At 45.6% G+C, this 17,209-nt stretch overlaps 1 protein-coding gene across 1 annotated transcript in view; it reads right to left on the minus strand.

The window, feature by feature from the left end:
* Nucleotides 1-2,245: 2,245 nt before the first annotated feature.
* The window catches only part of LOC102905057 (putative sperm motility kinase W), a 28,199-nt gene continuing 13,235 nt past the window's right edge, over nt 2,246-17,209 (minus strand). The window contains exons 5-15 of the mRNA XM_076561298.1: nt 10,936-12,519; nt 10,091-10,524; nt 9,705-9,772; nt 8,677-8,811; nt 7,519-8,516; nt 7,247-7,378; nt 5,769-5,868; nt 5,291-5,363; nt 3,774-3,845; nt 3,144-3,437; nt 2,246-3,054 (exon numbers count right to left, since the gene is read on the minus strand). Coding sequence (XP_076417413.1) covers nt 10,500-10,524; nt 10,936-12,461 — 1,551 coding nt within the window. The 5' untranslated portion in view covers nt 12,462-12,519 and the 3' untranslated portion in view covers nt 2,246-3,054; nt 3,144-3,437; nt 3,774-3,845; ... (5 more) ...; nt 9,705-9,772; nt 10,091-10,499. The remainder of the gene's footprint in view (nt 3,055-3,143; nt 3,438-3,773; nt 3,846-5,290; nt 5,364-5,768; nt 5,869-7,246; nt 7,379-7,518; nt 8,517-8,676; nt 8,812-9,704; nt 9,773-10,090; nt 10,525-10,935; nt 12,520-17,209) is intronic.

Below are 17,209 nucleotides of genomic sequence, written 5' to 3' on the forward strand. Positions count from 1 at the left end.
AGGCCTGGATGCCCTACTCTGTATCTCATCCTCAGGACTCCCCAGTCCTAACCCGGATATTGTGCTGGATTACGGCCTCATCTAATAAGTTTCTCTTCCTTCACCCATCCTGCTGCCACAATAGCCCTGCTAGTTTTCAGCTGTGCTTAGACCCATGCCCTGTCTGGTAGTGAATGTTGTCAGCAGAATGGTGCTATTTTGGGTAAGACTTGAAGCCAATTATTGTATATGCATACAATATACTTCAATATACATGACTGAAATCTACACAAAGTGGTAGTGTCTGATAGCAAGAATCTTGATATGTCAGTGATGGAGGTGTCTAGAAGAGCCTTAAAATTCCAGTGTTCACTGGTCCAGCAGTGTATATTGAGGCTAAGGGTGTGTGTCAACATTGTCTGGTACCTAGCAAGTCATGTGTGATGGAGTCTGGTGTTCAAGTGAACCTGACACACAGCACTTTATATGCACTGTGGTTTGGACAGGTGTTAATGTCCAGCATGGCCCAGTAACTAGCAGTAGAGCCTGAGACCCAGCACATGGTATAGCATAGGAAGGAGTCCAGTAGAAGCTGATGCCTAGCAGTGTGGGTGTGTCTTCAGCAGAAGGAGGGTGTCCAGATGTGCAAATTTCTAAGTATTGTAGAAGACCTGACTAGGGGAGAAGTTCCCAGCATGGTCTGATGGCTGTCGATTTATGTGGGGTGTGAGGTCAAACTGGACCTGGTACCTAGAGTGGATATGTGGTCACAGGGGTGGTGGTGTGTCCAGTGTGTTTGATGATAGCTGTATGTCAGAGGGGAGCAGTGGAAGAATGGGGTGTCAAGCTGGGCACAATCCCTACTGAGTGTGTGTCAGCTCATGGCTGAGCTGGTGTATGTCAAGGTCTGATGACATTTTGAAGTACATTGGGAGTGTGCAATGTGATGTCCGAGTGTGCTTGACAGTTCAGAGTGTGTGTGAGGCACTGAGGGAGCCAACAGATCCTGACACCTGACAGTGCATGTGAGGGCTGCAGGGTGATGTGTGCATTCCAGGGCCTCCAGCTAGCCTTGTAGGAGTTGCCATGGAGTTTGGAATGCCCAGCAGGTCTGATATCCAACAGGGATATATGGGTTGATGAAATGTAACATCCTTTGGGCCCTGATGCTAATACTGTAGATTGTAGTTGTTGGGTGTGATATTCAAGAGGGTGTGAACCCTAGCAGTGTATGTGGAATTTCAGTGATTTTAGGGTGTCAACTGGGGACCAACACTAGCTGAGTATTTGGGTACAGTGGCAAGAGAGTATCCTGTGTGGCCTGATAAATAGCTGTTAATCAGGGATACGTGGGTGACATTCTCCATCCCAATTTAAGAACACATGGCAAGTGTTTGTGAGCATTTGTTCAGTGAGGGCTGATACCTGGCAGTCAATGTGTGATTTGCTGGAAAGTTATGCTTGGCCAATTCTTAGAAGTGTCTTAGAGGCTGTGTGTGTGTGTGTGTGTGTGTGTGTGTGTGTGTGTGTGTGTGTGTGTGTGATGTAGAGGTTGTTTATCTGGTCTGACAGCTGGCAGTATAAGTGAGGTGGCATGGCTGTAGTGCCCCGCACTGCATTATACCTAGTGTTGTACGTCAGTGCAGGAAGTTTCCAGGAGTGTTTGAGCCAAGCAGTAACTGTGTGTCCTTTTCAGGAGGTCAAGTGTCCAACAGGGCCTGGTACCTTTCCCCATGTCTTAGTACATTGTGGTGGGAGGCATGTCTAGCATGGTCTAGAATCCAGCATTGTGTGGGGGACAGCAGAAGAGAGTTGAATACCTAGGCCTAATACCTAGAGAACTCTGTGGAGAGTGTGGGTAAGGGGAGTCCTTCATGTCCTTACACAGACCCTGTATGTAAGTTGTTAACAAGGGGAGGGTTGTGGGTAGCACATGTGAGTATCCAGGTGTCAGACCTGCGTCTTTCCCCAGCTGACTGGACAATCAATACAGTGCTGTTATCAGATCAGCTGGACAGCTCATCTCCATCCCACATGATGTGATAGGTTTCAGCCCTCCTCACACCACACAGCACACACTACACCTCCACCTCCTCATAGCCACACAACTTTCACTGTCAGGGATTTGTTGTCTGCTGGTGTGTGTCAGGGGCCAGGCTCTCTCTGGATGTCCTGGGGCAGTGTCTGTTCCAGCCATGCTCCAGCTTCTGTATTTTCATGTCTGGTGGCAGAAGGGCTCCCGAGTCCACACTTCATCTTCTCTGTATTATTTCTGATCTTCCTTTTTATAAGGCAGGAACTTATGTAGTCCTCTTCTCTAAGTTTATGTGAACATTACAGTGTTTGAATTTGGTGCCAGTTGAAATGCTGACTGTGTTCAGGTTTTCAATGGGCTTCTTATTGTTTGTTCTTAAATCTTCTGCAGTCATTTGTGGACAAGCCCTTCTATCTTCCTTGATTTCCATGGGTGACTATGAGAAAAACAGCTGGAAGGATTTCGTTGGGTCTGTTTCTGAGCTTTCTGTTCTGTTCCACATATCCAGTCTCCATTACTTCCCTGTAGCCCTTTATGGATCTCTGAGGCTTGGTGGGAAGTCCTGGAAGAAGAAGATTGGGGTCTGGAGGGATCTCTCCTGTTCTCTATCTTGTCTTCTGGTTTAGGTCCCATTGGTTGTTACATCTTGTGCTTGAGCATCAGACTGGATTTTGCTGAGTCTGATGAAGTGCAAACATCTGCCACCTTTAGAAAAACAACTGGTAGAACCTGAGAACTCATATTGTTTGGATTCTCTCCTCCAGGTGTCAAAGCATTCTGAATGCCAATGTATAGAAATTACGTTGGGATTCTAATTAAATACTTCAGTAAATTGTGTTTCCCTAATACCAGTGAGAAATGGGCCAAATGTATGACCTCAAGTTCTGCCTCTTCATGTTGGTGGAGGCCTGGGACAGGTGGTCCATGGATACTGCCCTTTTCAGGAGATCCACTCTAGAGTTCAGAAAGATAAGCAGATTTAGTTCCTAAGGCTCTTCTGAGATATTTCTTTACTTTCTCAGGCAGGTTTTCTTTGTTATCTGTGAAGACAGAGAGGCACAGGTAACTTTCTGAATTGTCAAAATGCAAAGGGGTCTAAGTTGGGCAGGATTCAACAGTAATTATCCACTGGGTGGCTTCCACAAGGGGACACTGCTGTAGATTCCCCAGGTCTTGTTGGTAATTTGGGGTGGTTGTCTGTAGTTGGATGATGGAAGAGAAACCATGTCATCATCCTCCACAGCATGTCCTCCTGTTGCTTTGTGGAGCCTCTGAGTTCCTCTGGAGCTCAGACAATGGCATGCTACTCTGCCAGGAAGGGGAGGGGAGAGGTGCTCTTTTTCCTCCATGTCACCAATGCTCAGTGTGCACACATGCAAGTCAGGAATTCTCGGGTTCCACGATTCAGGATATGGCCAGGCACCTAGAAGAAAAAGCTTATGTTAGACCATTATGAGGCTGGCAGAAGGATTCATTCACCACCCTAGACCTGTGGCCTTTCACATAATAGCTGGTTTATTTCTGCTGGAGTTCAGGACCTAATGAGGCAGGAATAATGACTTTTTCCTTCCCATGTGACTTCCTGTGAGAGAACTCAGTGGGGTCTCCTTGAGAAGCCCTGATTGCAGGGATTGGTTTGTCCTAGCTGCTCTGCTACTGTCCCATAAACAGGCTCTAGGATCAAGAAGGAAACGCAGTTTCACCAACATGTCTGTGTCTAGACGCTGTGCTTCCTGCACCCAGCTCACTGAATACTTGCCTAGATGAGACAGGATGCACATAAGGTGAAGATGAGGTTTGTCTCAGAACATAATCACCAGAACCTGCAGATCTGAGGAAAGAAAGGATGGTCAGTGAGAGTTCTGGAGTTGGCCTCTGAGACTACAAGAGACCCAGGCTGTTACCACACTAGTCATCCTATCTGTGTCAATGACCTGGGAGGAATTTAAACAGTCCCAACTAGCCAGTCAGCCTCCTTCCAAAAGAGCAGGCTACCCAGCATCACTTGGACTCACTTTTCTCCACTGGGAGAAGAGTATTACTGAGCAATTTTGGGGCAGTGTATGTAAATATCTTGGTACAATGGCATGTATTTTCGGTGACTTTTCCTGATGCCTCCAGGAGGCAGGCAGTGGGAGAAGGAGGGTGTTGAGTGTGTGAGCCTCATCATAAGCTGACTTCTCTCACATAACAGTCTAAAGGCCACCACAAGCTCCCTGCAGTGGCGAGTGATATAAAAAGTTCACATTCAACTCACCTGGCCACTTGGACATTAACTCTGGTTCTTAAAAGTCACATTCTTAGATACCACTCCCATAGCTTGGAGTCCCAGTCCACAAGTGCTGTCTCCTGAGAGATTCTATGCCTGGCCACAGTACCCAAGACCCCCTTCCACAGGCCACGGTTTCTGTTAAGTGCATCAGGGTGAAGCCTGCCTTAGTGGTCACTCACTGAACAACAGACAAGCCATGATCTTGAGGAGCAAGCAGTCATTGTCTCTTGGCTGGTTTCCCTTGCTAGGTTGTGTGAATCGCCACGCCCCAGTCTCTGGAACCCAACACAGACTAAGTCACTGTCCAGTGACAGAATGGATGTCACAGCATACAGCTGTGAGAAGATGTTCACCATCTTTGATTCAAAGTGTTCCTTCTCAGTGGTGTTAGGGTCAGAGGGGAGAGATGTGCCATCTACACCAAGTTATCTCAATATCCCTCTGTAGCCATGCCTCAGCTGTTTCTCTCTCTCTCTCTCTCTCTCTCTCTCTCTCTCTCTCTCTCTCTCCCTCTCCCCCCTCTCTCTTTCCTCTCCCTCTCCCCCCTCTCTCTCCCTCTGTCTCTCTTGTCCTCTGTAATACAAGCGAAGTGACCACCTACTCTTGGGATTGAGGCAGACCTGCCTGAGAAGCCTCATTCTTCCTAACCTCTAAGCCAGAGTCAAGTTTAGACCAGAAACCAAAAACTAATCATCTACTACAGGCTGTTAGATAGTGGTCTCAGTGATGCTTTCAGCCATGTGCTGCCCAGAAATGAGCCTTGACAATCATCCCATTCAGAGTGGCCATCCTTCACTGCATGGAGAGGCTGTCTGCCTGTCAGGTGCACCTGACAACACTCTAGACAAGCAAGCAGAAGGCCTAGCAGAAAGCCATAGCTCTGTGGTCAATAAGGCTGTCTAGGCCTGACCACTGTACCCAGTGGGACCTGGGTACAAGGTAGTTTTAGGAGTGCTGACCCCACCTCTGACCACTGTGCCCTAGGCTAGGTAAGGCCCACTCACTTCCAAAGTGGAGCAATGTCCCAGCATTCCATCCAAAGTGGTACCCATTTTCCTCCAGCTTGCTGTCACTTTCCTGTTAGAAGACAATTATGGTTCTGATGAAACTCCCTAGAGTGAGGCCCCTTCACAAACACATAAACTAGCCCAGCATGCTGTGGGACTGTGTCTTTTCTGATGGTCAGGGCACAGGGATAAATGAAGGCTGCAGCAGGGAAGGAGGAAAAGGAAGGAGAGGAAGGAGCTCCCTTCCCCTCATGTGGGGAAACAATTCACTAGGATCAGAAACCTAAAGGGTGGACAGATTAATGAGTACTGCTAGTTATTCCCCTGCAGACTGGTCCACAGGGTCTGCACATTCAAGGGTAGCTTGTACCTGGTGTTGGCTCATGGCCCCTCAGACAAGGATGCTGTGAAACACCAGCCCTGGATCCTTGATAACTAAGGTTTCCTGGAGGGAATCCTGTGGTAGCTGGCTTACCTCCTCCTGTGCTGTACACAGACCCTTCATGCTGGGAAAGTGGGCACACTGCCATCTGGACTTCCTGCAGAGCTCCAACTTCTGCTGTCTCAGGCCACACCTGCAAGTCACCACCCTGTGTCTCCTGATGTAGAGAGCTCATCACTTTAAAGAGGATGGACATGGGAAAGGGACTCTAGGGGAACTTGAAATATGCAGCACTTAAGCTAGACTTACTGTGCAACCCTCTCCCCATGGCTCCTCCCATCTGTCTCTTCCATTCTCTATAAATTCCTCCCTTAGTCAATTCTTTCCTGCTGCCTCTGCAATCCCTGGTTATCGTCCTCTGCTCTCCGTCTCCAGATCAACCATGACAATTTATTTAGAAGTGGGTTTGTACTGTGGCACTGGTGATTTTGAAGTCAGAATTTTAAATTTGCATACCCAGACAGTGAAACAAGTTAATGTGCCAAATGCAAAGGACAGATGACAGTATCAAACACAAAATTAATTAGTGTCATAGGCACTGAAGGTCTGGAACCAGACCAGTGACTCCGCAATGAGCACTAACAAGTGAAGATATGTGGACAGAGTGGTTTACAGTGTGACTCATTCTGTCACACTCGGTCACTGCAGCTTCCATGAGGAAACCTTTAAGTTTCCCCCTTTTCCCCCTTTTTAATTTTATCTTATGTTTCCTTTTTTTCTGCTAAATTTTGTTGTATTGGGGCAGTTGTAGGGGTGGAGGGCAGATGTGAAATGATGGGGACATGAATGTAATCAAAATACCTGATGTAAAAGACACATAGAATGAATATGTATATAGAGATAAATAAATAAATAAATAAATAAATAAATGGATAAATAAATGAGTAAATGGAATAAATCAATGAAGAGCATACAGGGGAAAGAGCACATACTCACCCCAAAGAGTGAAATTTACACATTTTTTAGAAAACAGATACAACTGAGGATGACTGTGTAATGTGTGACAAGCTTGTCCCAAAGACAAAGGTCACTTTCTTTTTCATATGCAAAATGTGCAGGTCATAGGGGTCAGAACATGAACAACAGAACACTCAGGACATGGAATAGGACAGTGGTCTTCCTGGGATTGTCCACAGTGTTCTTGGGAGGGGCTGGTCACATCTACCATCATGCACTGTCTACAGTGGGGTGTACAGAGTCCTAGTTGGTTCAGAATCCAGAAACCTGCAGCCCTGGCTCTCCATTAACTAGGGAGTATGAACAAGATTCAGTGGCCTAAAAGCAACCCAAAGTGGTTTTGACAAATAATAAAAGCACTGTGGGACCCATGAGCAAGAGGAGCCGTGGAAATCAGCAGACAAGCAAACAGTATCTGGGTGTCAGATGAGTAGAACTGGAAGCTTCTATCTAGAATATGTGGCTTTATGCACTGCCTCTGGCACTGGTGTCCTTAAAGTGAGAGCCCTGCCTCCAACATGCCAAGACAGGCACCAGCTGTCTCAGTGACCCACCTTGAGTCCTCAGCTGTGATCTCAAGGCTCAAATGGAAAGAACTCAATCAATCAGACCAGGTAGTCAATCTGGACTCTCCTGATTGGTCAGGTTGAGGTCATGGGATTTGTGCCTGGACTGCAGTGGGGGTCCTGTGAAAACAGGGTTAGAGAGCAGCCTTCTCATGCTCTTCTCATGCTCTGTGCCTTGTTTCCAAGGATGTATCAGCTAGGACATACCTCCTCCAACCCACTGACCAGTGTCCCCAGAAGAATTCCAAGGCAATTCTCACCTCCAGGTATCTGTTCACTGGTGGACATAGACTTCTATTTTGAAGGTTAGATTTGGACTTTGCTACTGTTTGTAGTCCATCCTGGTTGAAAGAACCTTCAGTTCAGTCCCTGAACCTGTCAGGATGAAAGAAGCACAGAACTTGTCTACTTCTTCCTCAAATGTTTGAGGAATTTACCATTGATGATGCACATACAGTACTTGAAGCCAGGCATGGCAGTCCACATCTGTAATCACAGCACTCAGGAGGCAGAGAAAGGAGGTCAATCTCTGTGAGATTGAGTCTGCATGTTCTACACAGAGCGTGTTGGGAGAGTAAGGGCTATAGTGAGATCCAGTCTCAAAAAAAGTAAAATATAAAATGAGGATTCAGGAAATTTCCCCATCTCATTTCTGGAATTCAACAGAATCCTCAACCATTTCTCAGCCCTGCCTTCACTGATATGCAGCAGAAACACAGTCTGACAGCAGGTGATACCCACAAACGGAACATTTCTCTCTCCTCTTGAACAAACTGACTGATCTTGTTCTGGACACTTGGACTCACCAGATGGTCAGGGTTCTAGAAGTCAGTGACAGCACAAGCTGGCTATCATCCACTGGGAAGATCTTGCTGAAGACTTTAACATGCATCAGTGTTTGCTAACAGCCCAGGATCAGATGGTCAGAGTGGAGCTGGAGGCCAACTACAGCAGAGAAGCTGGTTCCTCCCTTGTCACACCTCTGCAGTCTCTCAGTCTCCCATTGCTCTTCAGTTGAACAAGTCAGTGATAACTTTCCCTCTGTGTCATGGATACTGGCACATGCTACTTCATGGGATCCTTTTCTTCATGAAATCAAGACCAGGCTTCAGAGACTTATCTTCTGCCACACACAGATACTTACTGTACTCAACCTTACCTGCAGGTGCCTGATTCACACAGATTAGTACCCTGGAGTCCCTGTTGAGTTCATTTCCCCTTGCCAACTCAGTGAGCTGCTCCCTACCTGGAAGGTGACCTGGAAAACAGTTCACACACTACACTCAACCAGTGCTTCACACTGCACCAGGGGCTGTCATCAAGAGATCCATGATGATCAAGGTTTCCTTGCACTGACCTATGGCGAGCATTGGTCATAGAGAAGTCCCATGGCTGCTGGCCTGGCAAGGCCTACTTACCTTCCCATTTTGGAGCAGAACAATGTTAATGTAAGGTCAAATGTCAGTTATAAATCCCTCCATGTGATGGAAAAATGATGCAAGTTTCTTGGATCAGGAGGTGGGAGACAGCAAGGGAATCCTGGATGAAGGAGGCTATGGAGACAAAGACATAGACATCATCAGATCTGCCAATGACATGTCAGACAGGAGCAGCAGAGGACCCCACTACATGACGGAGCCACCCTTCTCTGCTGCCAGACCCTTCTTCAGTAGCCCAGAATGGGAAAACCTTTCCAAATCAGCCTCATACTTCACTACATTGACATATGCCAGGAACCATCAGAGCAGGCTCTTTCCTCCTCATGGCTGGCAATATACCCAAGGTCACACTCTGCTCCATTTGAGACAATTGTTCCTGGTCTCACTTCTTCAAGACCCGTACCCCAGCAAAACCTCCTCTTCTCCACTCATTTCAGGTAAGCTCCTCTGGACAGACTCTACCCTCTCTACAGGTCCTCTCATTCCCTCTTGATCCTCTCCACCTCCTTCCCCCCCCCCCCCCCGCCCCCTTATCTCCATCCTCCCATCTCCCACTGGATTTACAGTTCCTGCAGTTCTTCTAAAAGACACTAAGAAAACAGTTTGGAGGTGATGAAGCAATGAAAGTTGAGGAAAGCCTGAGACCTACAGAGGCAGCCCTTTGAGATGCCATGGAACCCTGGTCCCACAGGAACCATGAGGGATGTAGACATTCATTGGGTCAATGCTACAGGTGACTCTCAGGAATGTTCAACAACAGTGCAGGGGCAGCAGTGAGGTGAAGGATGGGGAAGATGGCATCTGAGACCCTAACCTGGAGGATGGATACTGGAACCTGTAGCCCTAACATATCATCACACAGGACACAGATTTCCAGCCTGGATCCTGCCTTTTGCACTACACCACACCAAGACTGTAGTTCAAGTAGAGCATTTCACTTTTCCCAAATAAAACCCGAAAGAATAAAGAAAGTGCCTCTCTTAGTGACTTTAATAGACAGGACTTACTCAGCACTGAGGAGGATTGGACTCCACTGACCAATAGTGCTGCATCTTTCTCCTGCTGCACCCCAGATCTGTAGGAGAGAACAGGATGTTATTTCCAAGACAACATCCTACTTGTGTGTCTTGACACATGCTAGGAACCATCAGAGCAGGCCCTCTCCTCCTCATTGCTGGCTCTTCCTAGCTCCCTCCCACTCTGCACTTCAGGGGAGGTTTGTTCCTGCTGTAGACTGTGCATAGCCCCTGTCACAGGTCAGCACACACATCTCTTTCATGTTACTTTGTTCCTCAGGACAGACTCTACTCCTTATTCTACACCAACTCTCATGTCCCCTATTCCTGTCTCGAAACTGTTTCCCCACTTAGTCCTCTTTATCTCTTTCACCCACCTCCATTCTCCAGAGGATTTGCACAGGTCTTGCTGTTTTGTCCATAAGGCAGTCACAGAGTAAGTTGGAGGGTTAAAGTGACCAAGATGATGAGCAGCCTAGATTTGTATAAAGTCGTTCCTGGAGGTAGAGGCTGCTGTTTTCCATGCAGTGTGAGTGGTCCTGCAAGCACAACCAAAGCTAGGAAGGTACAGGGTCATGGGGTCCATGTGCTTTGTGACCCCCAATTGTCCCACAACAGTTCTGAAGCTGAATTGAGCTGGAAGAGATGCAAAGTGGCAGCTCAGACCCAATTGCTGGAGGATGAATGCAGGCAGGAGCCTGTTGCCCTGGATTGGAGGAAGCTGGCACACTGGAGATCAGTTCTGGCTCACTTCTGTGGCAGTAACTCCTCACCAGGTCTGGAATTCTATTGGGCCATTTCAGTTTCCACACTTCAAAGCAGAACGAAATATGAAAGCACCTCTATTAGTGACTTTGGGAGATAAAGTTCTGTGCCATATTCCTCCCCTGATTCCTCCATTCTGCCCTTTGCCCTCTTTAGCCAAACTCTCCTCCCTTCCTTCCCACCCTGTGGTCCCCATGCTATGATATCTGCTTTTGCCTCAGCCTTCCAGGGTTGTACATGAACAGGAAGCTGTGAATTTGCCATCTAATATACCACATATCTGAAATTCTGGGAGCTATGAGTGGGTACAACATTTCATTTAGAAAGGATATTGAAATAGCATATTGAAAATACAATGTAGGAGATCATCAGTGTGGCCCAACCTACTGCTCTCCATGTAGGTCTCCACTGTCCTCTCTTTTCCTTGAAGTCCCGGATGCAAGGGTTCCAAGCTCACCTTGAAGTGGGCAGGCAGCAGCAGCAGTAGCAGCAACACAGTGCTCTCAGTGCATGGGACATTTGCTTCCTCACCAGTTTCCAGACCCTGAATGGCCTGGATCCAGATGTTGTGGGTGCCACCTGGGGCTGGTCACTGGGAATGTCTGACCCATGGGATGAATCTTCCTCACAGAAGCTCAGGTTGAGAAATCCCATGGGTGTTGCATCCAAGATTAATTCAGGGGAGGAGAGATTGCCAGGCAGGGAGTCAACAGAATTCCTGTTGACTTCAGTGTCCTCTGTAGCAGTGTTGATGACGTCAGCCACAAGAGCATCTCTTTCTGGGACTGTGTTGTCTGAACAGGGCAGCTCATCCAGGAGGGTGTATACGTGGGGCATGCTGTGGCTTCTGTATGTTTTGCCTCTTTCTTCCCCACTCTCCTCCTTAACGTGACTCTTCACAGCTTGTGTACTGGTTGTAAATGCTGGTTCACTGGCTCTCCTGGTCAAGGGGAGAGGGAGGTGAACAGGATCTGCAGGGCTGCTAGTTAGCCAGGGCATCAGATCTTGCTGATGGCTGTCCCCACCACTCAGCTGATATTTGAGAATGTTGCAAGTAGCCCTTACATGATTATCTTCTCGCCTGTGCGTTAGGGATGAAACAATCTCCTCACAGGTATAGCCGATGGTGCACATGGTCTCCACGACCCTGGGCAGGATTTCTTTGGTGCCAGGTGGTACATGTTCTTGAAAGGGGCCCAGCCATGGTCGTTCCACAAGCTGACAGATTGTGAATCGGTACCAGAGAGGGACCATGAGTAGTCGGGCAATGATGAAGTGACAGGGTTTTGACAGATGGTAAGGAATGGGACACATTGTGGTGGTGATGACCCTGTGCATACCTTCAAGGGTTTCTTCCATGTATGGGAAGTGCCCTGTGACCAGGACATACAGGACGATACCCAAGCTCCACATATCACCTGCCAGTCCATCATAGGGCTTTCTTGCCAAGATCTCTGGGGCCCAGTAGAGTAAGGAGCCACAGATCTCCTCCAACATCTGCCCCTCTGTGATTTCAATTGCCATACCAAAGTCACAAAGCTTTGCATTTCCTGCTGCATCGACTAGGATGTTTTCTAATTTGATATCACGGTGTGCGATGCGTCTCTGGTGGAGGAAGTGAACTGCTGACACCACCTGCCGGAAAATCACTCTAGCCTCCTCCTCCTTTAGACAGCCCAGTGCCTCGAGGCAGCTCTCCAGATCTTCTCCTGCCACATACTCCATAGTCAGATAAGTGGTTGTCAGTGTGTCGATCATGTCAAAAAATCGAACGATGTTCCTGTGTTCCAGAGACTGAAGGATGTTCACTTCAGTACTGATGTCAGCCACACTGTTGGTGTTTTTCTCAAGGACCTTGACAGCCACTCGTGTATGTGTGGGAAGATGGCAGGCCAGCTTCACCTCCCCGAATGAACCACACCCTAGAGATGTTAACATCCTGAAATCCTTTTCAAGAATGTCCTCTTCCATGTGGCTGCCCATGGTGTTCTGTTCAATTTCAACCACTTTATCTTGTGGGCAATTTCAGACCCACACAATGCTAAAAGAAAAAGATTAATGCAGTTTTAGGAGGGAAGGATATAGCTTGGAATTCTCTGTCATGAAATCTGAGACATCCCAAAGCAATCTAATGATGCTCTTCAAGGATACAAAATTACTAGAAGAACCCAAACTCAAAGCAGTGGATAAGGAATCATAGGAAAGATCAGAGTTGGTATAAGTCACGTTGGCATGCATAGGAAAATCCTGAGATCTCTGAAAGAATGAGATGCTTCTTTTCAAGGATGTGCCACCCCTCAACAAAGCTGATCAAGATAGATCAGGTTCAAATTATATATAGAAAAGCTGATGTTGTAACTGATATAACTACAGTCCAGAGGGTCTTTTAGGAATGTTACAGTTTTTATGCCCCAGGAAATTAGAAAATATGAAAAGGATTTCTAGACATGTGTGAATATTGAATTAAGAATTAATTAATAAAACCACTTAAACACATAGGTCATAAACACCAGTGTGGATTGCCAACAAAAACAGCTCCAAATAAGGCAGAGCCCAGATCTCATGGATTCCCCGAATCATTCAAAGCTTTGCAGAAGAATGAAGACCAAAGTTATTGAAAATACTTCAAGAAAGAGAAAGCAAAGGAACACATCCAAACTCATCCCTGTGCCAGTGATAGCCTGATCCCACCACCAAGTAAGCTCAACAAATGGAGCAAGTGTGAACTCCTTTCCTTGATGAACATAGATGTGAAAATCAATCATGAGAGTCCCTCATACTTCACCTCCATCTCAGCAACACACTAAAGAGCCTTTGTTCAAGGTCAGAATGGCAGAAGTAACATTTTAACAAATGGAACAACAGCATAGCACATAAGGAGACTGTGGGAAGAATCCACACTCAGCACAGTGACTGGAGAACTGTTGTGTTATAAGGAAAGAAGCTAAACTAGATAGAGTTCTACAGGAGACAAAGCAGGTCCACAGACAGAAACAGGATCTACTTTGTCTCTCCTGGTCATGAGGAAGGAGAGGGCTAGGCTTGTGTAAAGTCACAGTATCAGTCACAAAGATATGGTGGGGGAGTGACCTAGTGCAGGGGAACATGATCAAGTACAGTATAGGCATGTATGAAAATGTATCATCAATTGATTATGAGAATGTGTATATATAAAAAATATCCTGAGTGAAATAACCCAGACTCAGAAGAATAAACATGGTAGGTATTCACTCATAAGTGGATACTAGATGCAAAGCAAAGGATAACCAGACTACAATCCATAGCTCCAGAGAACCTAGCTAACAAGGAAGAACCCAAGAGAGACACATAGATAGCCCAGCGAAGGAGAAATAGATGAGATCTACATGAACAAACTGAGGGTGAGGTAGGGTAATGGGGGACAAAGAATGGTGGATGAGAACGTAAGGGAATGGGGAGGTTTGAGCTTGAACAGGGACAGAGTGGGAGAGTAGTGAAAGCGATACCATGACAAATGAAGACATCATGGGAACAGGGAGAAACAGGGTACTAGGGAAGCTCCCAGATATCCACAAGGATAACCCCACCTTAGACTACTAACAATAGTTGAGAGGGTACCTGAACTGGTCTACCCTGCTAATCAGATTAGTGAATACCCTAACATAGAGCCTTCATCCAATAACTGATGGAAGCAGATGCAGAGATCCACGGCCAGGTGCCAGGCCAAGTTCCAGGAGTCGAATCAATGAGAGAGTCCAATTCTATGAGCAAGGGACATCGAAATCATGATAGGAAAACATACAGAGACAGCGTGGAAACTCGTGAACTGTGGACCAACAGCTATGGAGCCCCCATGGTAAGGACTAGTCCCTCTGGATAGGCCAGATAGTTGTTTAGATGGAACTGCTTAGGGTATCCAAGGCAGTGGGGCTGGAATCCATCCCTGGGGCATAAGTGGGCATTTTGGATCCCAGTGTCTATTGTGGGACACCTTGTGCAGCCTTGGTGCAGGGGAGAGGAGCTTGGACCTGCCTCAACTGAATGTACCAGGCTCTGCTGACTCCCCATGGGAGACCTTGCCTTGGAGGAGGTGGGAAAGGAGGATGGATTGGGGGGCAGAATGAGGGAGTGAGAGGAGGGAGGACAGGGGATCTGTGGTTTGTATGTAAAATGAATAGAAAATATCTTAATAATAAAATAAAAATAAAATTCTCAAAGAACAAAAAATTAAATGTTTCTTCAAAAGTATTTTCACATTAAAAAAAACCTAAAATTTAAAAATAGTCTTATTGCATCCTCCTATTCCATGTTCTTGCTCTCCCTTGGTAGCCTGCTCTTTTCTAAAGGAAACAGAGGAGCAGTGGATCTAGTGGAGAGAGGAGGTGAGGGGCAACTGGGAGGAGTGGAGGGAGGGGATGATGCAGTCAGGATGTACTGCATGAAACAAGAATAAATACAAAGGAAAAAATGAAAAACATAAATGCAAATATGAAACAGCAAATCTAAATCCCAGGAGTCAAAACCAACAAACTGGAAATCAACTTGTCCAATCTCAACAACTAGCAGCAATAATCCAGAACAATTTCAGTAGTCCATAAAATTGAGGGAAGGCAAACTTTCAAGTACATTTCATAAAAGAAGTTTACCATAGTTTACAAACCATATAAGACATTTAAAAAAGATCCTAGTATCAGGCAATATCTTTGACTGACAGATTGGAAAAACCTAAATGACAGTAATTGATAGCTCATATCATATTCAATACCACATTAATAAGACCAGACTTCATGATCAAGCTGTCGTTAAACAGGAACACTCAAGATTCATCAACGGACACAAATTACCAAAGAGCACAGCATACACACTACGCTGCGTTAAGTCCTAAAGTCAGACATCAGTGGAATAAAATGACTAATTCAGGAAAAAACTTGGAATTAGTGAAAGTGTGACTACAAACATGCCAGTTCCACAAACACAAGTGTCACATTTTGTTCACTGCGAGTCATGAGCAGGCAGGGGGATAGATAGCCTTTGTATAATAGGAGGTAATTATCCAATTAAATGGGCCTGGAAGTGAAGTATTACAGATAAATATGATCAAAGTAGAGTACAGTCAGATATCAGTGATGATCAAATTCCTCATCCTATGCATTTAATATATAACACTAAATTTGTAAAATACACAAGAACACAGGCAAAAATGACATAGAAAAAAGTTGATATAAGGAAGAGAAGTTGAAATGAAGAAAAAGGAATTACAGGGCAATATTAGTACCCAAACCAATAGTGTAAATAAAGAAATAATTAAATGCCAATTGCCAAAATCTCAAACTGAGAACTTGGGAAACAAACTCACTATGTCCAGATCCAACAGGTCAGGGAAAAGGTCAAGTGTATGGGAAACAACAGAGTCCAACTGCTCTCCCACCAACCAACTGCTTCTCTGAAGTACAGACAGAACTCAGCCTCAGGTAGAGCCTTTTGATTGGCTAGAATCTGGCATACCTCACAAGGACTCCATGTGATGTCACATGCAATGGACCAATCGAGGCTCAGTAAACAACCAAAGTGATTTTTTGAATTATTTTTCTGTTAAATTATTAAATTGATTATTAAATTTTTCCCATTCACGTTCTTGCCCCAAGGACAAATGCCCTTAGCACAGAGGGCTGCTATCCCTCCCCACCACATACCTGCTTCTTTCCCAGATTCGAGATAGATTCATTTCTGTCACACAGTCACACTTGGTCCATATCCTTCCCACCCACCCCATGAATATAATCTATGAGCTCTTCAAGTAGGACTAAATTCCAGATCCCATTCTGTCATATAACCTAAGTCTCATATTAACCGAGCCTGGTTCATGGTGTTGAAGCAACTCCTTTCCCCCAAATACCATGAAGCTCACGAAGACACACTTTGTCTGGTGGGAATAAAACTCCCTCAGTGTCCAGTGCATCATTACTAATGACCTTTTGTCTGAAAGGAAGATCTGTCCATGCATCACTGTCCTTCTGTAAGCTCTGGCCATTTCCTCCCTCTCCTGATAAAAAATAGAAAATACATCCAAGAAGGAGGGAAATAATAAGTCAAAGGGAAAATTCAAGTCTAGGAAATAAAACTAGACAAAACACTCTGAAAGAGTTGAGTATCAAGAAAGACTCAGCCGGGCGGTGGTGGCGCACGCCTTTAATCCCAGCACTCGGGAGGCAGAGCCAGGAGGATCTCTGTGAGTTCGAGGACAGCCTGGGCTACCAAGTGAGTTCCAGGAAAGGCGCAAAGCTACACGAGAAACCCTGTCTCGAAAAACCAAAAAAAAAAAAAAAAAAAGAAAGAAAGAAAGAAAGACTCATACAGTGACCAAGACAATTCACTGATGAATTCTATCATCTCAACATCGAACAGCAATGTTCTCCAGATATTTCAGTATCCTATAAGTCTGAGGGAAAGAGCATTTTCAAATTTTTCTCATAAAAGATGTATTACCCTTATTCTTAAACCAATTAAATAAAACTAAAAAGAGGCCAGTATCAGGCAATATCCTTGACTAACATAGATTAGGAAATCCTTAATGAGAGATAGCTCACACCAAATTCAATAACACATTAAGACCATACTTCATGATCAAGATCCCTTCACCCAGTAACATTGGGATTCATCCACACATACAAAATGAAACAAAGCAGAACATACACACAACATTGAGGTAAGTCCTATAATAGGACATCAAAGGAATGAAATGCCTTTTTCAG

The sequence above is a fragment of the Peromyscus maniculatus genome, chromosome 23, assembly GCF_049852395.1.
Source record: "Peromyscus maniculatus bairdii isolate BWxNUB_F1_BW_parent chromosome 23, HU_Pman_BW_mat_3.1, whole genome shotgun sequence".
Taxonomy (NCBI): domain Eukaryota; kingdom Metazoa; phylum Chordata; class Mammalia; order Rodentia; family Cricetidae; genus Peromyscus; species Peromyscus maniculatus.